This window comes from Embiotoca jacksoni, unplaced genomic scaffold (genome assembly GCF_022577435.1).
Source record: "Embiotoca jacksoni isolate LCO1_2020_lvr unplaced genomic scaffold, fEmbJac1.0.p SCAF_13, whole genome shotgun sequence".
Classification (NCBI taxonomy): Eukaryota; Metazoa; Chordata; class Actinopteri; family Embiotocidae; genus Embiotoca; species Embiotoca jacksoni.
In genome coordinates, this window is record NW_027185263.1 from 2,002,181 (window position 1) to 2,027,346 (window position 25,166).

General features: G+C 43.0%; 1 protein-coding gene across 4 annotated transcripts in view; it reads right to left on the minus strand.

The window, feature by feature from the left end:
- The window catches only part of LOC138196112 (glutamate receptor 4), a 107,366-nt gene that overhangs the window by 13,043 nt on the left and 69,157 nt on the right, over window positions 1–25,166 (minus strand). For 3 of the 4 annotated variants that reach the window (XM_069145862.1, XM_069145860.1, XM_069145863.1), the window contains exons 7-11: window positions 22,956–23,123; window positions 22,180–22,284; window positions 20,351–20,461; window positions 12,673–12,879; window positions 9,074–9,447 (exon numbers count right to left, since the gene is read on the minus strand). In XM_069145862.1, coding sequence (XP_069001963.1) covers window positions 9,074–9,447; window positions 12,673–12,879; window positions 20,351–20,461; window positions 22,180–22,284; window positions 22,956–23,123 — 965 coding nt within the window. Of the gene's footprint in view, window positions 1–9,073; window positions 9,448–12,672; window positions 12,880–15,564; window positions 19,522–20,350; window positions 20,462–22,179; window positions 22,285–22,955; window positions 23,124–25,166 lie in introns of those variants that run through there. The other variant, XM_069145864.1, reaches the window with a different exon arrangement.

Consider the following 25,166-nt stretch of genomic DNA (forward strand, 5'->3'; position numbering starts at 1 on the left):
ACGTATTAGCTCTGGATTTGAATACAAACGACTTCCCTCTCCACTCCGTTCCCCTTCTTCTTGACGGAGTGTGTTTCTGTGGTGAAATAAAAGACTACAGAGGTGGAGGGTGTGTCCCGACGAGACGCCCGGATGAGTCTCTCTCTGTCACACCGTCTCCATCTTTTCCGGTTTTATTTCTACAGCGTTGCATTGTGGGGAGGGAGCGTAATAACGGGACCAGAAGAGGAGAGTCTCTCTGCCGTCCCTTTGACTCCCTCCCGTTTGTGTGTTTCCTGGCTGATACCGCTGACTTTGATCCACAGTGACACTCTGCTGTGTCTTGATGGGCCTGCAGTAAACAGAGGGAGTGTTGGGGGGGGGGATGAGTTGGGGGGGAGTTCGGGTGATTTTCAGGCCACGTCGGTGCTTCCGGTGAATTTTTCTTTTTTCTGTTATCCTTGAAGTGAAGTGATGGATTGCGCATAACATACTGTGATAAAGTGGACTTTTAAATAAATATTCTTGATTCTCATCCACCTCTAATACAAAGTGTGATGCAATTTACTTGTAACTATCCTTGAGTATGATATATCTTTAAAGTTCGGGGTCAGAATTTTGTCCGATATTACAACCATTAAAAAGGTTGTGTTGTAAAAGTATTCGATACGTTTTCAGTCAGTAGAACATGTTTATGTTGTGCTGTATTATTTGGTAATGTGAAAAACCATGATTGTCCTCCAAAGAAATAACCCCATAGGCCTCTTACAGAACCAGCTTATTATAACCATAGACTGTCTATAGAAATGCTCGTAGTCCACAGGTTTGAAAATGAAGCCGATATGAAAGTGCCTAAAAGTGCAACGCCACAGAGGGCCACTAGGGGCTGGCTCAAAAAAAAAAAAAACTCTGGCTCCAATAGACTTTTTCTTTCTTTTCTATTTATAAAGCATTAATTACTAATGTTTTACAGTCTTTTGCACTGTCTGCATTTACATCCGTATGTAAGGCAAATAAACGGTCAGGAAATTAAAAGCTTTTCCATCAAAAGTCCTCAAACATTGAGATTAAGGGGAAAAGAATGCGAGTACAAATGGTTTTCCACTCAGTATTACACATTTAGCTTGTAGTGTTGGGGGGATTGTAGGATAATTTGCATTTTTATTAATACAGGCGTCCATCCAAGTGTGGCTATTACAAGTGTTTTTGTGCAATATAAAAGTCTGCTGTAAAGAAAACTGAAAAATGTTTCAGTGCCGTTAGATGTTGTGAAAAAACGTTGGTGGGGGGTGGGGGGTGGGGGACTTGACTGTAATGATGTACGAGCTCAGTTTTCCCACGAGTGGAGGAAACAAGAAAACCAGACGGAGAAAGTATTAGAAGAAATAAAGTGGATACAAAACAGAGATTGGCTCCAGCATTGCAGCATTGGGATTCTTCGCAGCAGTCCAGTGAGCCTCAGGGTATAAAGAGTGCTCAACGTAGAGAACAAAAAAAAAAGTTTAATTTCGGCAATTATACAGCAATTAGACATCACGTTTCGCTACCAGTTAACTTCTTTAAGCTAAATTAATTTGTATTTATTAAATAGGGTAAGGCAGATGTAATACGGCTGGTATGGTCGGCACGTAGGGACTCATCAACTATTTATGTAATTAATCTTCACATTTAAATGAACTGAACAACAGTGAGAATTGGAAAGTTGTAGTTCATGAATTGAATCTATTCATTTATAAGCGAGGACCTTTCTGAAACGTTTCAGACCAATATGTTGCAATCCAAAGTACAATTTCCCAATGAAAATAATATTCTTTAATAGCATCAAATTTACCGATTGAACGTGGATAGCCTCAGACAGGCTAACAAATAGGACCATAAGGCTACTGATCCAAAATCAAAGAACGCATTGAAAGGTTCATCTGACTTGTCGGGTCCAGCGTCGTCACTTGTCTCTTCACTGTTTGTTGGAGCTTGTAGCCATTTAAAAATGTCTCCTTCTGCTAAAATGAACGACTAAGGACTGGCCCAAGTTAACATTATCATTATGCTATGTTAGATGTGACGGCACCCTGCGTGGCTACGGTTAGGTTGGTTACTGGACTTTGATCATTTTACGGTAACAACAGAATTGGTTCATCAATCTAATGTGAAGTGTTTATATATTATCTGTTGTCTATAATGAAATTAAATAAAATGTCAATGTTTTGGGCTTGTGGTTAATTGTTAGGTCTTTCAGGAAGGTGCTTGTGGACCTCCAGGTGGAGCCTCGTGTACCACCAGTGGGACACATGCCACAGTTTGGGAATCACAGTTTCCAAATAAAACAAACTCATCTGGCTGATTTATGTGGAAATGTCTTAAAATGATACCCGAGACATTTCAAATCCATTTGATGCAACTGTGCAGCCATAAAAAGGTGACTTTGGTTTAAATATTTCAGAGTTCACAATCATATCTTCAAAGAAAAAGCAAGCATATAGAAAATACTATATATATTTAGACTCTGGGCTGCAGATGTGTATTCAATCTGCTTCTTAATCTGAAGCCACAAAATAAGGCACTTAAAATGAAAATAAAATCGAGGAGCTTAAATCAAAATTCAGAGATAATAAGCAAACATGAAAGCAAAGCAAATCTCATATCAGGATTAAATATAATGTGGTTGGCGTTAGCATCACTGACCAGTCAGCAAACCATCCGACACACTGTGATGCGAGGCAGAAAACTTTAAAACGCTCGCCGCTCACGGTCCCCCGCTGCCCTCTTTTATTTCCTCTGATGTGGAGTAAAAAAAAAGAAAAAGAAAAGAAAAAGCTGCTGTCAGAGATGATTTGGTGCAGTGTGTGTGTGTGTGTGTGTGTGTGTGTGTGTGTGTGTGTGTGTGTGTGTGAGTAGGTTTTTAAACAGGATTTGTGAAATCATTTGTGGGTAAGAGAGAAAGAGACGGAGGCAGAGTAGAAAACAACATGAAATAGAAGAGGTGATGAAGTGAAAGACGCGCAGCGAGAAGGACAGCTTTGACCTTGAGCACAGCCTAAATAAATGAGGAGGTGCTAGTCTGCTCCCAGGGTGATACCTGGGGCGAGGCTGCTCCATCTGACTTATTCATAGCAGACAAACTGTCACTCCACATCTCTACCTCTGCTCCCATGTCCTGCCCTCGGCTGCAGGCCCGATATGAGACTTCAAATCTGCATGTTTATGTACCATTGATAACAAAAGACGGATCACAGATAGAGTTTGTACTCCAGACGCATAACGTAAAATTCCTCAATACCAATACAAGAGCCTTGTCGTACTATTCCTCTTTTTTTTTTTTAACAGAAACAATGATGTCTTTCACTTATTGATTATATTTTTATTTGCTTTAATCGTTGCAAAAGTTATAAATACCAAAATTCAACACTTCCTGCACATCCTTCAAATTAAAAGCCTCCCAGAAAAAATAAGAGATTTGAGCCACTAAACGGCTTTTATTGTGAAATATTTGTGCAGAAACTGTTGAGTTTCCCAAAATAAAGCACTAAAAAAATGCAAACAAGGAGGAAATGCAGATAATTAGTGGATAAAAACGGGATTTCTGTTGCAAAAGAGACTTCAAATAGAGCAATGGGGGAAATTATAATGGAAGCAGATTAGAAAACAAAAGAAAAACGTCCCTAAATACACTTAAAAAACAGTGGAAATTATAAATAAAGACAGTCCCATAAACATACCAATAAAGGCCCTGCACTCGTATATAAAGTTCATAACATAAACCCTTCATGATCCTTCTTCCTGATGTCAAGCGACCTTCTCAACTGACAATACAGGTAAAGAAGGCCTGTAAAGTGGTGATAAACTGTCCCAGATAACCCGCCTCTTTTATCTTCATTGTTCTGCAGGACCCGTTGCATTATATCCTGAAGAGATAAAACCCACGGGACTTTCCTAAACACCTGACATCGGATCACTCTCTATTATGCCTGTCAACCTCGAAGAAAGCCTTTTTGCTCGTATCATAAGTGGATCGGTCGTTTTGCATTCACCTCGTTAAATATGTTGAATGTGATCAGATAAACTTTACACTTGTCCAGGCGGAAAATCAAATATATATTCATGACCGCAAATGGCATTGTCCACATGGGTATTATGGAGCCATGAAGTTGGGATCTTAACAATGAGTGGGGAGACAAATCTAATCTTAGGGTAGGAAATTTTGTTCAGAGCATTATGTTTATTTTTCAAACTTTTCTTTAATATCTTTTCTTTAGGTTTCTAAAATCTAGTGGAATAAAACCATTAGAGTGGAAAAATAGTCCCTTTTTAGCTCAACTTTAATAGTGTTAAAAGGTCATAAGCACAAAAAGGTTGAACCGCTGCTATAAAATGTTACAAAAACATGTTTAAAGAGCAAATGGAGATGTTTGTTTTTGCTAAAAATGCCCCAATTACCACCCGCTACCACAATATCAAAGCAGAAAAACACTAAATTGGCACTTGACTTTGAAGCTATAGAACACGAGTGTACATAGATGCAACGGGAGCCTCGAGTGAGGCACATAATTTGCTCGAATGGTGCGACAAATCAGCCAAGTGAAGAAGGACAAGGAGTGCTGACACGAGCAAATAGCGATACCGCTCACCAGCAGCGTGTCAGCTGGATAACAAAGCTAATTGTCACTGAATTAATAGAATAATGGGAATCTCGCATATAGACCACTTGAAAGTCTTTTTTCTTTTTTTCTTTTTCAGACGCAGCTTTTGTTGGCCCAATTTCACAACTCAAATTAAAAGTTACGCCTCATCCGTAGCCATCACGAAAATTTGCCGTCGGTGTGCACGCGCTAATCAGGACTAATCAAGCCAGTCGCGGCGTTCCCGTCAGCTCGCCAGAGATGTGGCAACTATGACTCGGCAGAAAAGACAAAGATAATCCATCTGAGGCAACGAGACGGAAGTGACGGGAATCACCTGGAGCAGTCGCGGCCGATAACACCTGCGTGGAGCGGCAGACGGCTGCCTCCGCATTTCCCCCGACATTTTCTTACTTGCGATGTGACGTCCGGCAGTCTCGAGGGGAAAACACCAGAATAAGTCCAGTCCTGTTCATCTGGGATATCTAGTCAATTAAAGAGACTATCGTGTCACCATTTCGTTTAAGCTCCCTTCTTCTCCTGTTTCCACGGAGACATTACCATGGCAGACCTGGGTATTAATCACTGAATTAATTATTATGGGCCGCCTTAAGGGAGTAGAAGGGGGTATTAACCCTTATTAAAGAGAGAGGGAGAGGGCGTGAAGAGGAGGAGAGGAAGACAATTTCAAACTCTGCCTTCACTGTCGGATCTGTGGCATGAAATAAGTAAAAACTGCATGAAGAGTGAGAGTTGCAGTCCTCTACGAGGACACAATCACATGCAGAGACACAGAGAGACTCGTGTAGTGGAGCGTAAGAGCCGAAATCAGGAGGCCGGATGGGTCACTGGCCGCGGCTCGAATCTTATACTTGCACACTTTTAGGAAAAACTTTCTTGTGACAGGAAGTAAAACGTACTTTTGTTGTTTGCAGCTCGGTGAATTTTGGCACGAATCAAATGCTGCGTTCAAATGAGCTTGTAGTTACAACGTGGGAAGCTGTGTGCGCCACATGCTTGCCGTTCAAGTGGTTTAGCCTTTAAAACACAAAGTGGAGGGCGTCTAGAAGCCACATAAGCAACAACTTATGTTAGCTGAACATCCATTGAAAAATTAACTTCCATGACCTCTGACATTTCCATAAACGTCAACAAACACGTTACAACTCGGGGAACTTGAGGCTTGTAGAAACTTTTGCGGTCCGATGTCGTGAAAACCACAAGAGGGCGCCGTTCATACGGACTCCTCTCGTGTACGCGGGAAATACGACCCCATTTGAATGCAGCAAATATGTCACTTGGTGGTCAATATCGATTGGTTAAAGGCTGCTCCAACAGCTTCAAAAACAACCCGAGGTCTGGACCGGACTGGAAACGATTCAACATGGAGCCAGACTCTGTATACAAGCGATTTATGACGAGTTTATGCAACATTGAAGGTTTTTATTGGTTTGAAACTCAGAAAAAAAAAAAGAGAGGGTGAGGAAAAGGCCATGAGTACATCCGTGCCCAGTATCTGTCCCCTGTACTACTGGTGCTGTTTGAATGGAGCTCCGTTATAATCTCTAATGAAATCTGACACGATGCGACCTCCAGTCAATCACCGCACACGTGACCAGACTTCCCTCACCGAAGCTCGCTCCTACGAGTCTACCCAAAACCGTTTCAGGCGACACACACTGGATATTATGAAGCTCTTGTGTAATCTGTCTGCGGCGGACGGACATGTAGACTTGGGAAAGTTGCAGAGACGGAGTGCCGCATGCAGACCGAGTGTTCAACCGTCCAGCCATCTCGCGACCGCAACACCCCCCCTTTTTTTTTCTTTTTTCTTTTACCTCTGCCCCTTCTCGCTGCCTCCTCGCCGTCTAATCTTTGCATGTTGGGGATTTGCATGTTGCCCCTGTCAGGCTAAACTGGAGTGGAGGCGCCGCCGGGGCTTTGGGGGGCCCGTTGATGGGTTGGGAGAGGCCCGTGGGATTAGCAGTGACAGGTGGAAAGCAGCGGGAACCGCAGTCAGAGACAGAGAGGGGTTGAAATGTAGACTTTTTCATTCTGACGCTGACATTGTTGTCGCGGCTCTACAGTCCTTATCTGCGGTACACAGGCGGTGGGAGGGGTGGGGTGGTGGGGGTGGTGATGGGTGGTGGGGTGGTCTGCACACACGTGAACAAAGCAAGTGTACTCCTTGAATGAGTGTGTTGTAATCGCACTCCAGTCGCCTCCGTAGGCTGCTTACGTGATGCCGGGCTATAATTCGAATGTACCTCGGGATCCTCCATCTCTGCTCTCCTCTGGTGTGGGGGACGCTGAAAGATACAGGCTGGTTTGGTCCTCCTTTTCATCTCCTCAAAATCTTACCAACTCTATTACATTACAAGATCCATAAGGGCTTAAAACAGATAAAAAAAAAATAAAAAAGAAGTATTAAATGAAAGACTTAAATTAACTATAGGAGCCATTCGAGCGGTAGCTTAAAATAACCCAAACAAACCATCTGCTGGAAGTTTAAGCTTGACAAAGCCATTCAAACTGCTAAGAAAGGGTTTATAGAAAATGAGAAAACCCACTGAGAATTACAGGCTTTACCGGTCCGAAGGCTTCACCGTGTCAGCAGAGGCTGCCGAGTGTGCGATGACGAACAAGGAAGCTGGATCTTTGATTTGAAAAACAAAGATCCTCTCTGGCCTTTGGCCACACAGGAAACTGTACAAGCCCCAATTCTCCACCCTTCCAAAGTACGCCGTGTTTACTGGACACCGACGCGCCGGGTCTGAGGCGACGGCAGCGCTCGGGTTTTGGACTTTGGACGAAGGGAAGAGAAGTGACAAGACACGAAAATGAAACACGAAGGTTTTCGAGACAGCCGGTCCAACGGAAAAACACGTCGGCGAATGTAACCGGAGCTCGAATACACAGACGGGAGGCAGAAAGGCACAACTGACGAAAGCTGACAAACACGGAGACAACCTAATTCCCTTACAAGCAGACGAGACGGAGGACGGGAGTCAGACAGTGAAGAACAATACAGCTGAGGGAGAGAGAGAGTAGGAAAATCGATGCGAGACACTCACACTCTCTCTCTCTCTCTCTCTCTCACACACACACACACACACACACACACACACACACACACACACACACACACACACACACACACACACACACACACACGAGTGTGAGGCCGCTGTGCACGGACAGGTTCAGCACACAGAATACGAGCAGCGAATATTACAGAGCAACACATTAAACAAGCGCTTTAAAAGACACTAACCAGATTTAAATACGTCTATGCTGGGATCTACGGTCGTCATGCAAACTGCCACTGACAGTAACTTACTTCTATAATACACTATAGAGATGAGGGACACTGTATTATGAGTGGCAGGTGAAAACCTCACAATTTTAACTTTTGAGAAACGAAAGAAAAAGTCTCAGATTAAAGGAGTAACTCAGCATTTTTTGAGATGAAAGGACTGATATCAATCCGATGTCTGGATTGGTCCATAAAACTCGCCAACGCTTTCTTCAAAAAGGTTTTCAACCTTTCCAGCTACAAACACTGAAGTCGGATCAATTCTACAGTTTCCTGCTTTTATTACAGACACGTGTGAGATAATTGCGACGCTTTGACTTATTCATGGACGCCCGCCACATTAAGCCTGCGAACGTCTGGGGATAATTGGGATGCATAAAACATACGCTTTAAATAGACATAAATATGAGATACGTTTTTTTTGTTTTTTGTGAAACAACATTGGATGGAGTCCCATAAAATTTGGATATTCATCACGACGAACTGTTATAAGTTTGATCATAAAAAAAAAAATTCTAATATTTCCCCCAAAAAAGCTGAACTACTCCTTTAATACAGATAATTCTTATGGTCATCTTTACCAACAAAAATATAACACCATTCAAAATCTTGACTTTATGCTTCTGTTAAAGTTTGATGGGTAACAAATTATGAGGTTTTCACATCAGTAAATAAAATAATATATTTATTCTTTATAAAACACACGCATGCTAACCATCATTCGTAAATCATCTTTCTTCCATCTGTTAAATTTCGCTTCTACCACCACTTCTGTTTATTTTTTGATGTCCTGTGATGAGCTAACTGATTAAATCAGGACTGAACAACATACTAATGTGTTATCTCTTCTACTCTGTCAGAGATGTCTGCTGGTCACAGCAGGGTGTCACGACTCGCTCGCTTTTCATTTACGTCAATCAAACCTGTTTGAAATAATGATGACGATCTCAACTGGATTGACAGGCGAGGGATTTAAGAGCACAGAGCTCAGACAGAATCATCTGTATGATCATCGGCACCGACACAATCCAACCTGACGTGACGGCATATTGTGATTATAATTGGCCTAGAGGTCATGCAGTAGCCTGAGGGGGAGGGAGGGGGGGAGTTAACAAACTTTGGTAGGAAACACAGAGCAACTCCTTCTGAGATGACGTCTTACCTGGGGGAGATGTCACAGCCCTGCTGCATGAAGGCGCCCAGGGAGAACCAGAGCGAGTTGAAGATGCCAAACTCATTGGGGGGCTGGTCGCTCGGCGGACCGTCGGTGCCCTCTTCGGGCTCCTCGGTGTGCCATTCGTACGGGCTGAAGCGGCTGACCAGGAAGAGCACCACGCTCACGCCGATATAGGCAAACACGATGCACATCCAGATCTCGTAGGCCAACGGGTCCAGGAAGGAGAACACGCCCGGTTTGGATTTCTGGGGCTTCTTGATCATGATGGAAATGCCCAGCGACATGAAGGGCTTGGAGAAATCGATCACCTCCTCCCGGACCAGCGTGATAGTCAAAGGGGCCACAGCGATTTCCGCTTTCTGTGGGAATTCAGATGAAGAGGAGTTCGATTAGCGACTTCTGGGAGGAACTGAAACGATGACAGATAAACAAAATGCAAATGATGCATCATCTCTCCGAGCTGAAACAATGAAACAGCACTTAGTCACAGATTTGACATCCCGAAGGCCGGCCAGCCATCGGACAACAAAACAACAACCATTACCCAGTTTTTCTCGTGCCGTTATCACTTTTCATTTTGCTCACGTCACACACATTTCTCCTCTGAACGAGAAAATCTCTGAGCGATCGAGTTTTTAGACGGCGAGCCGAACGCATCTCGGAGTGATCGGGGGTTAAGACAGAGAGAAAGAAAAAGAAATTGAAAAAGAAATTCTCTAATGCTCGAAGGCTTAGCTGGAACTGTGGGAGAATCAGCAGGAAGGACAAAATAATGTGTCAGAGAAATATGCTTAAAGCACACGAAGGCAAAAATAAAAAGTAAAATAAAGGATCCGACCACCTCTGAGGTCTGCAGCTGTGGGGGAAAAAAAGTGCACACAAAAAAAAAAATCCACAAACCAGATTACAGCTGGTGACTTAGCAACACTCGTGACCTTGTCCGCCCGGCTCGGGAGCAGAAGGCTTAATATCAGCAAGAATTTAAAGTTTCATTTCGACCATCTGACACTTAAAGTAGGAAAGTAGAAAAAAATAAAACAGCGACGAGGAGGAGGAGGGAAGAGGTGGGGGAGAAAATGAAAGAGATTTAAGTTCTTTCATCCTCAGTAAAATGCACTAAGATGACAGCCTCGGGGCGGTTCGCATGTACTGAAATACATGGCAGGTTACGGGGAGGCAGGGCTTTGTGGTCTTTTCAAGGGGGAACTGGGGAGAGATGAATGGGCGCTAAGTAAAGTCTTAGAGAGGAAAGTGCTGACGGTTTCCATGTCTTCAGACGTTCCTGTGGGAGAAGCTGCAGGCACACTCTTCTTTGTTTTTTGTTTTTTATCTTACAATATCCTTCAATTCATACGGAAACGTGGAAAATTCATCATTTATCTTGAAAAGGAAAATGTGCAATTCTTCTACATTTTAAGTTAATAACAACAATCGGTTTTCTCCGCTGTGAATAACAGTCTGGGACCTGCCACTCTCAAGGGCGGACCAATCAGCGAGCAGTGTCGGTGGTTAACGCCGTCTGTCCCGCCCCTCCTTCACTGTGATTGGACGGCTGGTGACAGTGACGAGCGCGGTATGCATTTTTTTCAACTGGGAAAAAAAACGCCGAATATTCAGCGTAGAATAAAACGCTCAGGACCTCGTCACGCTCGGGGAAGAAAAGGACACCTTGGTGGACACGGCCGTAGGTAGTTGCAGCGGTGGTAGAGCGTCACCTGGTTTCGGCTCGTGCCGATTGGTTCAAATGAAGCCGAGGTCTACGTCCAGTAGGATGCAAACGATTCTCTATGGAGCGCGTCCCGAACCATTTTCATGCAGTGAAATAAATAACAGGCCTCGAGAGGCAGATAAGAGGAAGTCCTGAGATAAGTGGGGTCTAAATAACCGCAAATTGTGTGATGACAGCTGTACTGTCCCGTTGAGCGATTTACACAAAAGTAATTTAGTTTTTTTCTGCTCACAGCTCTTGTTAAAGAGATGAGAAAAGTAGTACAGAACAGAGCTGCTCTTTTTTTGGTTGTTTTTTGACGGGTGCTTCTTCTTTTTGTTTTTTGACCAACCTGGTTAGTCTTTACACCATCGGTGGACTGTACTGCCTGATCAGTCCTGACACTTCCCCAAACTGTGGCTCCGCTCGCTGCAGTCGACGTCACGGTGAGTCACGGCGAGAAGAATGGCACTCTGTGAAAATGCCACTTAGCTCCTCACATAACCAAAGAAATCCACAAAAATGGGGAGATTTGAAACAAAATGGTGCTGCTGCTCATGTAAACACGAAAAGGATCGTTTCTGTACGGCAGGAAATGTTTTCTGAAGGTTAAATAACTCTAACGATACTCTCGGAGAATATCAAACATTTAGCGATTACAAAAACTATGAATCAGACCTCTACTGGAGCTAAATCCAATTTAAATTCAGTGCAGTTATCAAATCTCCACATTTAATGATTTTCTTTGTTTCTACCCAGGAAAGGATGTTTTTATCCTCAGAAACATTGAATTTTTGGACCACAAACAGGCCCATACATCCCGCTGTCGTCCAATATCCACATCTTTGCATCTTTTTTTGATCCCATCAGCTGAGAGACACCTTCATCCCCAAATCAAACGTCACCTCAGAGACTCTTTATAAGCACCTTCTTCTCTTCAGAATATTTTAAGTATTACTTATAACTTACTGTGAATGATTAAATAATGGTACAGGGAACTGCACAGAGAACCAGCCTTTACTGATAATTTCTTCCATTTTTATGTCTTCATATTCAGGAAAGAGCCTTCGTGTTTTAATTTGCTGTTGATGCTGTTTGATGTTAACATAAACTCAAAACTTCCTCCACTTTTACCTGCTGTCTTTATTGATTTAGACTTGTGTATATTTAAAATGGAGCAATGCTTTTCCTCTTTCATGTCCTGGAAAGGATTTCTGTCTGTTTTATTTATCATGAAATATCGTTTTGATATTTTTCTCCATGTCTGTTTTTGTTTTCAGCTGTATCACATCACGCTCACCACTCTTTTCTGTTTTCACAGATTTTAGTTAAAGTACGGTCAACAACACTCAACACTGCCCGCACAGATGTTTCACAGTAAAAGCTTTCAAAATGATCGAATGACAAATTATTGGCCACGACGATAACCTAACTGAGACTTCCTAAATGTATCCTACAACAAATGGCTTTTCTTTGAGAGTTGACAGTATTTCCAAACAGATAAATTCAGTCCATATTTTTGAAAGCTTTATTATTTTCACATGAAGAGAAGAAATGATGAACAAGTTGTTCTAGTTGACGCGTCTTTTCTTTAACGGACTCTCCGCTCGCTGTTTGAATGAATGAATGAGTGAACTCCAATTTTGATGACTAATTTCTGTCAATTACCAATTCATCTGTCATTAGAAAGGCTGCCGTACAAATTCATTGTTAGCAGGAGACGGCAGAGTATTGTCTGCAAGTACCATCACGCGTTCCAGCGACAGCAGTGAATTAAAGCGTCACTCAGATGAGTCATATAAGATTAAAGAAAAAAAGAAGCTAATTTCAGTCGAGAATAGAGACGAACAAGGAGGGCGAAAAGAGAAGTTCTTACCCCGTACACCAGCTCCCCGACCATCCCGTTCCAGATCTTCGTCTCCGGGTCCCGGGCGCCGTACTTCCCGTCGGGCACGATGGAGATTTTGTACCTGATGCCGATGTGTTTGGCGATCTCGGAGGCCAGGTCCACGCAGTAGCCCTCGTACTGGTCGTTCCCCTCGTACATCTCCCAGTTCTTCTTGAGCATCACGTAGGGACCCTCCTACACAGGGGACCATAACCAGTGAACCAGACCGTCAGACAGACAGACACGCAGACAGGAGGGCTCGCGCACACACACACACACACACACACACACACACACACACACACACACACACACACACAACAGGAACTGAAGCTCATGAAGATCAAACGGGGTTGAAGTTAAAGGTGCTCGGTTGAGTGTTTTGGCCACTAGAGGCGCTGCAGAGCAATGATGTGACAGGTGGTCCCTGTTCCGTTTGTTTCCATCTCTGCCATGCAGATGATAAAGTACACATTCGTACCGATGATGTCATGCTAATCCACTGATCGACAACAGAGATACGGCAGAAGAGAAAAAAGCTAGCTAGCACACATGTACGTAAACATTACAGGATTTATATACTTTTTTTTTTTTTTTCTAATCGGCTCTGCAAATATTTCACGAGTCAAAAAAAAAACAATTAACACATATTGTGACGCAATTATTGATGTGGACATTGTGAAGCACTGAATCACTATAAAGCAAATATGTTGAAAATGGTTCACTGTTTCGAAGCATTTTATACGGTCAAAGTAGCGCCATCTGCTGGACATCTCTGGGTATTGCACTTGAATAAAAGGATTTAATCTCAGACCTTGATGAAACGGGTAGAATATACGGGGTTTGACTGCGTTCATCATGATTAATTTGTCCAATAAAGCTTGTATTTTTTTTTACTTTTTTAAACAAAGACTTTGATTTAAAATACTGAAGCACCTCCCAAACTTCATTTGATGTAATCTCCACACCTTGTTTTGCTTTACGAACATCCAGAGTAGCACGCTGACCTGCAGACTGCAGAATACGACCGGATGTCGTAGAACATCTTGGTACTTTTGGTGTACTACATTTAACATACTATGTATTTTCGGGCTACTTTAGATTCACACCGGCTTAGTCGAAAGGTATCTGTTCCCTAGATACGAAGGACTCATTCGTATGCAAGGAAAACAAACTATTCCTAGTTGCAGGTGATTATACAATAATGCACAATTATAAATATTATATTCCCCTAAATTCTTCACACTGTTCCTTTAAAAAGACTCGACGGAAGTCAGACTGATAGCTTCGTGCTCTGCATGCACAGCACAGACTGGAGTTTAAAACCCCACATCATCAGTGCGTTAATGTGCACGGTAAACAGAGACTCAAAGAGAAGTCAGGAAAGCATGACTAAGCAGAAAAAGAGGCTGGCATAAAGCAGGAAATGAGCTGCAGTCATGCCGAGCGATTTAATACCTCCAACAAGCCCGACTCGACTGGAACACTTAAAGTAATCGGAGGTGGCGACGTCAGTCCTCAGTGCGACCGGCGACCGAGTTATAGATCATTAGATTTGCTGTTTGTTGGGAGGTGATCTGAATCTGAGTCCCACACAGTTTCTGCGCTCCCATTTCCAAACAAATTACTTTTGTCACGGGCGCCGGCGTGTTGCATATTGAGAACAGGAGCAATTTATTCCTGAGATGTATTTGCTTGACATTGCCCCGAGCCACAGCAAGGTAAACCAAAGACTCCTCACCGGGGAGGGAATGCAAATGCTTCGGCTGAGCCCGCGGCACCACAAAACATGACTGTACAACACAATGACGGCAGCATTTAACGCCAACAATTCAAAATGAGGCATCCGGGAACAGAAATAACAACAGAATGAATTTAAACGTGTTTTTGAAGTTTCTTAACATTAATGCATTTATAATAATAATAATAATAATAATAATAATAATTAAAAAAAAAACATTTGTTAAGCTTGTACACAAATATAAAACATCTTTTTACAATTTACTATTAACTATAAAACATCTTTCGCACTGTACACACCCTAAATCTCTCCTTCTGTCTGTACATTGTGCATATAACCAGTCAAACATCGGATTACGCACTGCAGCTTCATTCCTTTTATTTTATTTTAGGCATTTTCTAGCAATAGTCATTCAATATTCTGCAACTGCCTCTAAATAGTGGAGTTGCTCTCAGTCACACACAGGATTCAGATGTCCTACCTACAACAGACTCCTGCATGTAATCCATCATTAATGTTTGTATTTTTACTAATTTATTATCTGGTTTATTTTTCATCAGCTAATGTTGTATCTGAGTTACTTCTAATGCAAACATTTCTCGTTGCTTCGGCTTCACCTTTAAGAATGGGAGGCTTTTATTGTGAAGGAGTCACAGAGCACAACAATGTGTTTGTTAAAGTCAGGATTTTCAAAACGTTTGCATAATATGCGCCTACTTTACATGCTTTCGTGCTGCATTTACACTTATAAATATATTCTGTGTCATTACTGATGCTCTTCCAGCTCCTCTTCGTCCACAGAACAGGGCTGTTTAAAAAGTGAACCATCCACAGTGATTGAAGCGGCGGGGGCCTGCTGCCCTTTGTTAAAATGCATCTAACAAACAAAACATGGGGAACTTTAGCATTTTTCTCCTGTCCCGTCATTTTAATGCAAAACTGCTCACAGCATTAAATCACACTGCAGCGGATAGAAAAAGGGCCAATTATTGACCGTTTGCTTCGATAAAACACACAACAAAGTGTGAAGCCACATAAACCGGGACTGAAAGGATCAGGACGAACAACAAGGAGAAAAATAGTAAAAAAAAATAAAAAAAAATATAAGCAGTTTCAAGTAGCGTTTGTTTCAACTCTCAAAAATCTCAAAGGCTGAGAAACAGAGTTCACGATACACTTTTAATGCATCTCAACTACTTTTAATGATGACTTCATTTACAAGTTGATCTCTACCAGTGTGTGTTCAGAGAGGAGAACAGCCCTAAATCATAGGATTTATGATAGCGGGGTGTGTGTGACAGAGCTGGCAGCGTCGCAGATTAAGGATGCAGTCAGTGTTTCTGGCACGAGAACAGAGCGCCGCTTCACACATCCTCGCAGCAAAAGGCCAGCAAAGCTGACAGGCCGGTCAATAATCACAACCACACCGCTTCACTCACGGCCTAATGAGACTAATTACACATGCCATTAAAACACACACACACACACACACACACACACACACACACACACGCACACGCACACACACACACACGCACACAGGGGGTCCGCTTGATGTCACAACTCCCTACATACACACACATATGCACCCGCATGGGAATTGTTTGTGTGTGTGTGCTTTTTTTTGTGCATTATGGAAGATGAACAATATGTTGCACATTGTTTGATTACGAGCAAAAGCAGCATCAGATCCACTTCACCACAACAACAACAACAACACCGTATGAAGTCGACACACATTCACACTCCCCGGTGAGCGACTCGTGTCTGTGCAGGCGCTGATCATGTTCATTGGATGTACGACACCGTAAAGAGGAGCGCATTTAAAGCTGCTTTTATTCCGCCTCAACCTCTTACAGACACCGTCTGCAACTTGCAAAGCAAATTAAAGCAGAATAACTAATACCACTAATGCTGTATTGATTTTTTTTTACAGGGTATTTAGGTTGTTTAAGTTTTTAAACACACAAAGAGCCTCACGAAGGAGTATTTGTGTGTTCTTAAACCTCTCTTACTTATTCTTATCAGGTTTCTTTGAACCAGCCGTCCAAGTAGGACGTAACAAGCAAACTGCAAAATAGTTTTAGAAATTATTTCAACTTGATGAATGTCCGAATATGATTACAAGCAGAATTAATTCCCCTCAAATTGCTTTATTTAGGCGACGTGCTCTGCTGCGTTTCAGGGTCATTTTTAATTAACAAAAAATGTGACCAAAGAATAAAAAAGCAGAACGTGGAGTTTAAAGAGTAAATGCTGCGAGACGTGAACGTGACGTATTCTGCAGTGTCCGTGGTGGTATGGAAATTAAAAAATATTACAGTTACAGCTGTCAATGCCTCGTAATACAGACTTTTAGATGCCAAAAAATGTCAAAGCACAGCAGTGACGGACAAGAGAAAACACGCATGAAGTACTTGAGACAACTTCAGGACCGAGAGAAGTTACCCAGCAGCCGCTGAGTCTATAAACTGTCAGGACAAAATACCCCATTTTACTAAATGCCAGTTAAATATAAACAAAATGGCTGAAATGAAACCTTTGAATGAATTATAAAGTCCAAATTCATCCAGATTTAGTTGATGCACATGGACCACTAGTCGTTTTTTTCATGCCTGAAAGTAATTCTGAACTCGATGAAATTAATCAATGCAACACTTTCTCCTTTAAATAATGTTTTGAGATACAATTTAAGAATAAATCTGTGGTTCTTGCATGAGATCCAGTGTTTTCTCTTTGTGTTGTAGTTGCACCATTTTGGAGACCAAATCAGCCTCCTGTCAACAAACATTTCTTCCTTAAACTAAAGCTAAACAAAAGCCTAATTACAGCAGGATCTTTGCTGCACTTCTTGCCCTCCGGCAGGCCGACAGTGTGGCGGGTTTAAAGTAGAGCAGAGGAGCTTAAAGCCGAGACACACTTCATCAAAGCCTCCAGCCGAGTCCTGCCAATATAATGACAGTCTGACTTTGTCCTTGTCCATGGGAGCTTTTCTGCTGATGCATCAACTTGCAGCAGCAGCCAAAGACCTCATGGAGGACTGTTATCTCTTAATGCTTTAAGCTAAAGACAAATAACAGACAGTATTTTGGGGGGGAGGTTGAGGGGGGGGGGGTAACCACACTGGAGATATTATGACCTTGTTGTGACAACGGATATAAAAAATATTTTTCTCCAGCTGCAGCAGTCTGAGAGGACATAACGATATCTGTGCTGCAGGACGTTCTGCTCTGGATAATAAAGGACTGGACTGTTGTTAAGATGTGGTGAGTTTAGCTGCAGTTCATGTGGCTGATGCTGGAAAAAGCAATAATGATCTACAAACCAGTAAGAAAGATTACCTCGTTGTGTAAAGAGCTGACCGTAATGTGTGTATCTGCCACCAGACTTACAGCCTATCAGGTGGTGAAAGTCAGCGAGGTTTTGCGCTGGTGGGCTGTCAGGTCAAACTCTTGTTTTGGTCTGATGCCGCTGTCAGAGTAGCTATTATTCATTTGTGAGGAAGCCTTTCCGGAGCAAACGTTTAACTTGTAGAGAAACAAAAACAGCAAAAATATAGAGTCTTGTCTGAAAGTTGTGGGTCCGACTTTAGTCCTCACTTTTAGGACCCTGCAGAACTCGTCACATCAGAAAAAAGACGACTGCAACATTCAGCTAAACAGCGCGAGGACAAAATTAAAAAGACGAAACCAAACTACAAAGCAAACACCACCTGGGGGGTAAACAAACCGACCGTCCTATAGTCCCACCTGCGTCCTGGAGTCTCTATCTGCGCTTACATTTAGACCTCATGTTCATTTTCATTCGTCATTTCTTCTTTAAAGTTAAAGGAGCAAGCGTGTAGGATTTAGTGACATCTAGTGGTGAGGCTGCAGATTGCAACAAACGGAACACCTATTGGCTTATTAAAGGTGGCGGAGAGAATCTATGGAGATTTGTTTTGTCCCTTCTGGGCTGCTGTAGAAACATGGCAGCTTCGTAGAAAAGGACCTCCTCGCTGTAGTTATTAAAGACTCATGCTAAGCTAAATAAATCACAATAAATCTTCAGGAGGTTATACAAGGATGGAAACATAATTTAATTAAATTATAATTCCTTTCTGACATTAAATTATTTATTTTTTTTATTGATTTTATGTATTTTATTCCTTTCCCATATTTTTAAATGTTCCTTTATATTTGTTTTAATGTGAAACACCATGTAATTTTTCTGCTGTAAAGCTGCATTTCTTATAAAGAAAGGTGCCATACAAATAGTGTTTTGTTATTATTTGTATAATTAATGACATTATTATTATTATTAGATGCCTCTAAATCCTACACAGAGAACCTTTAAGAGACTTAACTCTGCAGCAGAACCACGATCTGCCATTTCAAATCTAAAGGCAGATTACAAAACCTCAAGATTTCACTGCTGTGCATTTAGTGCAGAAAACAGATCCGGGTCATCATAAGTATCCAAACATAATCAAACCAGGAAGCAACTCGTCTCGGTTTGATACCAAACGAGCGTATTAACCAACATGTTAAACGGCTCCTGAAAGAGACACAGAGCCTGGATGTGACGCGACGCCGGTTTCAGTTGAAGACGTAACGCGTGTTCGTCGTCCGGGTCCGTAGATCTGTGCAGAAGACTTCAAACGAGGATGAGATTCAAGCTGCGATCGGCCACACATGACGATGCATGAGGCACGCACACGCACAAACACACGCACAAACACTGGTATATCGGCAGCCATTATATTTTAGTACACAGAGTTGGGGATCCATTTTTAGCCTCGATGGGTGTCCGTCCACAAGCACCATCCTTTAAAAAAAAAAAAAAAAAAAAAAGACTGTCTTTTTCCTTCCATCTGCATTTCATTTTCCTCTCGAGGGGCTCCATTACGGCTCTGAGTGGCTCCACTTCTTGCTCAGATTTGTGAACAGGGCGTCCATTAACATAGTTGCCGTGTGTCTCCTCTCGCCCAGTGTTCTTTAGGGGCTTCATTTTGGGCTCAGGCTGTTGTGTCCATCACTCTGCCATTAAGGGCTTTTCATATCCTGCTCGCGTCCAACTGGGGATCAGTTTCTTAAAATGGGGTTCCTCATCAGGGGCTGAAAAGAGGGAGGATTGTGCTGAGCTGTGACTCTCCATTCCCCACCTTCTTTTCCTTCCTTCATCCCCACTCAGCTGCTACAACATCTGGCTGCTCTCAAGAGTCACTGTTACAGCCACAGGTTCACATGCCATGCAAAAGGCCATTCAGTGTGTGAAATGCTTTGATTGATTCTGCGGCTTATATGGAAATCGTTTAAAAAAAATTAAAAAAACAACAACCTCTTATCGCTGCCATAAGAAGGAAAAGACGCAGTAACGGCAGCTGGTTTCGGAGCCGTTTCGCTTCTTTTTTCACGTTTATTGGTGCAATAAAAGAAAATCTAAGTGACGGCAGTTAGTTCTGATGTTTTATGGAAGTTGCTATTGGAGTAATAAAAATAAATCCCATTTCTGTAAGAGTTTTTCTGCTGAAAATGTTGCATCCCTGAACTCTGTAGTCAGTCACAGTAGACAATATAAGAGCCTTCGAGGGTCGTAAAAGTGCATCGTGCAGGAATATTACAAACTTCACCTGTATGCTACTGAAAACTTTACTGCCAAAGATGTTTTTCGTAATTTAAAAAAAAAAAAAAAAAGCAAAATATCTTGCAAAGTGCCTCAAAACACAGAAGCACTCTACAAGGGAAATGTCAAGGGATTTGGACTCTAGGATGTGTGATGTCACTAAACCTGAGGGTCCTGGCTGCAACAATGTGGTCTGCAGAAGCATTACATAACATTTCCTGGCATCCAAAATTGCTAAGAACATTAGTGCATGCGTGTGTGTGTGTGTGTGTGTGTGTGTGTGTGTGTGTGTCTGTGTGCGGGCGCATGCCGGTCTCTTACCATGATGGTGGTGACGACGACGGTGCGGTTCTCCATGCCAGAAGTGTCGTTGGGAAGCAGCGGAGAGTCCTGGATCAGAACCAGTTTGTCCGCGTCGTTCCAGTAGCCGATCTGCGTGGAAAAACTAAAACATGAGATTCTGCCGCAAAGTTCACACGAGCATATTTTAATCATCATTTGGTGGATTCAATCCCACAAGAGCACAACCGAGCATCGTTGTTTGACTGAAGGGGATTTAAATACAGAAACAACATCCTCAGACAGCTAACGGCTACTGGGACCGAGCTGCTCACTTTCATGGGAATAAAAATGTAAAGACGGGTTTATGGACGATTAGTGGAACGATCCAAACAGTGGTCACGCATCATAAAAAGCTTGATATCGATCTATTTTGGAGGGAAAGTGTTGCATCATATTCTTCATTAAGAAGTCCTTTTGGCGTCACAATATCAGCACCTTGTGACTAATTCATGTCGAGAGGAGGAACGTAGCACCGGCTGGATGCTACATGATTTTGAACAAAAAGCTGATATCTGCAAACCAATATTGAGTCAAATTGACGTATTGATCTTCCAGCTTTGACAGGATTCATGAGCAGCTGCAAGTCAGTCAGAGCGGAGGTGCTGGGAATGGAGAGCTGTGATTGGCCGATAACCTCCTGTGTGCTGCGGCTTCAGGATAATTGAGGGACATTGAAAATGTAGGAGAGGCAGTGACCCCATCTCCCCCACCCACCCACCCACCCACCCACACACACACCCACCCACCCACACACACACACACGCCGTGTCCTGACAGGACCCTCGCTGTGGTGGAGGGAGACAGGCCAAAGCAGCTTTTGATTGATGGGAACTCCTCTCTGCTGCTTCTTCCGCCTCATCCTCTCTACCTTGATTGCTTTCTATTTCATTTCATCCTCCCGCCATCACTCTCTCAACTGCTCTCTCTCTCTCTCTCTCTTTTCCACATTTTCCCTGAATTTCCTCCACAGACATCCTCTCATCCCGTCCTCTCACAGCGGGAGCAGACACGCTGGCAGCGGCTTGAAGCTTCTTTTTTTTTTGCAACCTACTTATGATCATAGAAAGTGGCACACTACATATTGTATCATCCCGGCCTGCAGATTATTTCACAAGACAGCAGTGTGCACACGTCTACGGGACATGTAGGCGGGTTTACAAAATAAAATCAAGGATGCGCGCGCAGCAGAAGACGGAGGCATAGAAACTACGTTTTCCACAAGGTCGTGATGTTTAAGGTGAATTTTTCTTTTCACCACTGTGCATCTTTAAAAACAACATCTCTCAGGTCTGGACCTACATGACGTAGCGTCAGCTCGAAGAAACGATGACACTAAACAAAGTTAGCTCTGCAGGTTGAGAGAAATGAAATGCATGTGTCCAAAAACTGAGCCTGAGAAGTGTGAGCGATATTCATTTAAAACACACAGCAGCGGTGTGAGAAAACCTTTATTTGAGAGTCTAATGTGCTGTTTTACTGCAAAATAATCCACTGCCTTCATAAAACCGAAGCGTCCGACCAAACTGCTGCAGATAACCAGTTAATTCTGCACTCTGCGCTGACAGGCAGGTTTCCTTATGAGGATAATAAACATTTTCCACCCATTCATTTTTGAAATTGTGCAGATTTAGGTGCGAAAACAGTTTTACACAGTCTCCTCATAAGGTCAATCATTTTGCATTGTTTGTTTTTATTTTATTTTATTTTTGGGGGAGAGGGGGGCTTCACCTGCGCGCGCAACCCCGCTAATGTCAGACACAAATGTTCAACCACAACACAAATGACATCAGTGTGGTGTGATGTTTTACCCGTCGGGGTCCATTATTCTTCAGCTCAAACACGTCCATAGTGTAGTTGACCCTGCGGCCATAGTGGTCAAACTGGACATTACCTGTTAATCCCTGCAGCCGGACCTGCACACAGAAATACAGGAATACACACATGATGAGATGACGCAGCAGATTCAGTTCATATGAACACAGGCTGCATTTCAAGGTCAATCACTGCCAATTCATAGTATGCATGAGTTTAAGAGTTGAGGGAAATTTGACGCTTGACGCAATGCAACGTTTTAAAATATGACTATTTTGCTTCTTTTATTTGTCTCTGTGATTTTCGAAGCGTTACATGGCTCAGATAAACTTCCAGCTGGTTTGAGGGGCATTAAAGGGATAGTTCAACATTTTAGGAAACACATTTTCTACCAGAAAGTGAAGTTTCATTTATACTCCCGCTGTTCCTACGATGGTAAAGATCCGAGTGAATACAGCATGAAGCAAGCGGGAAAAATATCTTGGTTGTCATCTCCTTTATAAATAACACATCCAAACAAAGACTGCAAAGCTTCTCCTCACAGAATCTGCCTCTCTCTTAGTCAATAAAAAAAAAAAAACCCTCAAGAATTATGATTGATGATGTTGTCCTGATCATGTTTGATATATGAAGTTTTATAGTGGTGCTATCAATGACAGAAATCCAAAGCTGAACTACAAATCAAAGCCCCATGCCTCTCATGTCCCGACACGAGAAGATCGGTGTCCCCAATCCGATAACAATAACGTCAGATGCACTTTTTCTGTCTCACCTGTTTGAGGGTGCGCTCCATGTCAATGCCCTGGTTCCACGGGGCGGCGGGGTTAGCGAGGCAGTCGCCGGCGTTGCCCCGCCTGGAGATGTCCACCTTCTGCCTGCGCAGGTTCCTGAAGGCCTCGGCCATCACCATCACCCCATCGTACGTCAGCGCGGAGGTGTACTGGGAGACAGGAGGGAGGGCGGGGGGCGGAGGAGGAGGAGGGGGGTAGGAGTCACACATTACCGGAGGTGGACGACCAAAAAAAAAAAAAAAATCTACTTATCACAGAGAAAACTCTGCTGCAGGAGTAATGGCTCAACTCTGCTCTCTTCGATTTATTAAAAGGATTTAAAAACCCCAGCAGGGACGGACCATGTGATCTGTGAATTGCAGTGATTGTGACCTGAGGCCACCCTGCTGCTCTGTCAGTTTTAGGTATATGCAGCAGCGCTGGGGCACACACACACATACAGGGAAAGAAAAAAAAAAAAAAAAAAAGGTACCAGGCCCAATTAAATGCTGATTTAGCCAGACAGGCAAAATGTTCTGCAATATTTGCCGGTCAGATCTCTTTAAAAACAATCTGCGTACGAGTTTCTGCAGGGGCCGAGCGGGGCACGGTAACGGCGGAGAGGCAGCAGCTTCACTCTGCTCATTATTTTTTCAGGAAAATGGAAAGGAGGAGACGGAGAGAAGGCGGAGAGCACATTCCCCACAGTGTAAGCCTCCCGATTCCCCCCCTAATCTATCTCTGACCTGAAGACTCCGCGTTGAATCTGATTATTTGGGTCTACACAGAAATCCCTCCCTCATGAGCCATACATTTCCCTAAAAACTCACCTCTGGCGCGGCACAAAACTAATTGAGCGAATGACGAAAAGGCGAAACGATGGAGAGAAAAAAGAAAAAAGGGGGGGAAAGGCGGGTGTTTTGTCCAACAGGGTAGCAGCCTGGCGTTAATTATCCCGGCTAGCAGGAGTCCATTAACTTTGCCTCCGGCCGGGGGTGAATCCTATTCATTAGCCCACTGCTCACTGTGACATTATGACTCTCTACGGAGACTGCTGCTCTCCATCCCCCCCGTTACTCTCTGACAAGCCGCCCAATGTCACACACACACACACACACACACACACACACACACACACACACACACACACCTGCACGAACAAATCAAGGTGTGGGATGAACTCGCTGACAGTCTCTACTTCTTCACATCTTAATCCTCACTGCTAATGCTGGAAAAGTTTTTTTTTTTTTTTTTTTTCTTACAGCTATATACTTTAGATATTTCTTTTTGTCCATGACAACAGACCAATTTAAATAACCTGAATAAATCAGATCTGCTGGTAAGTCAGAGGTGTCTAACCAGCCTAGATGAAGAGAAGCGATGCTATGAGGGGTTGAAATCTGGAGCTGGACTCTCTTGCGATTGGATCCAACCAGGTGTAAACGCAACAGTCGAAAAAAAATCTATCCACTACATATCGACAGGTCACTGAACTCCACATCTTCCTGCTGTCTTACGCTGATCAAAAAGCTTCAGAGGACTCTCACCGGGCCGCTATGTGCATGTGAGGGAGTAGCTGGGCTAGCATTGGTGCTAACAGGCCTCTTCACTGGCTCTGATGGCTTTCATATAGTAAAATAAAAGCTTAGCCTCGATAGCAGTCGCTGGAAAAGTGCCGAAAGATGCCTTTATGACTTGACATGACTTTATTTCCCTTGACGTTTGTTGTCAAGGTTACCATGTCCAGCTAGCATCCCGAGATCAGGTCACAATGAGTGACAGAACAAACGGCCCACGGTCAGATGTGATTCACCTACAGATACAGATTGTGGGAGTCATTTTAGTGGCACATCACAAGCCACATTCCCCCAGTTTTGATATTTTCCTGACCTTAATCTCACTTTGAATCTTCGGCGCCCCGCACGGAGCACTCGGCGCGCCGGCGGGATGATAAAACCGTTGGAACAAACACAAACAACAGAATAACACTGATCCACCTCGTATAAATGTATTTACACTGGCATCAGAAGGTTTAATGCCAATGAGTTGGTGTCCCGCAATCATATAAAACTGCTTCTTTCACTACTCGTTTCTATCATCGCCGTCCTAATTAACAGTTAAAAACCCCAAACCATCTGCCTCTGGCTGCAGATTTGAGATCTGTGTGTGCCATGCCGGTCTGCACCGTCCAGATGTTGCGCAAATAAATATGA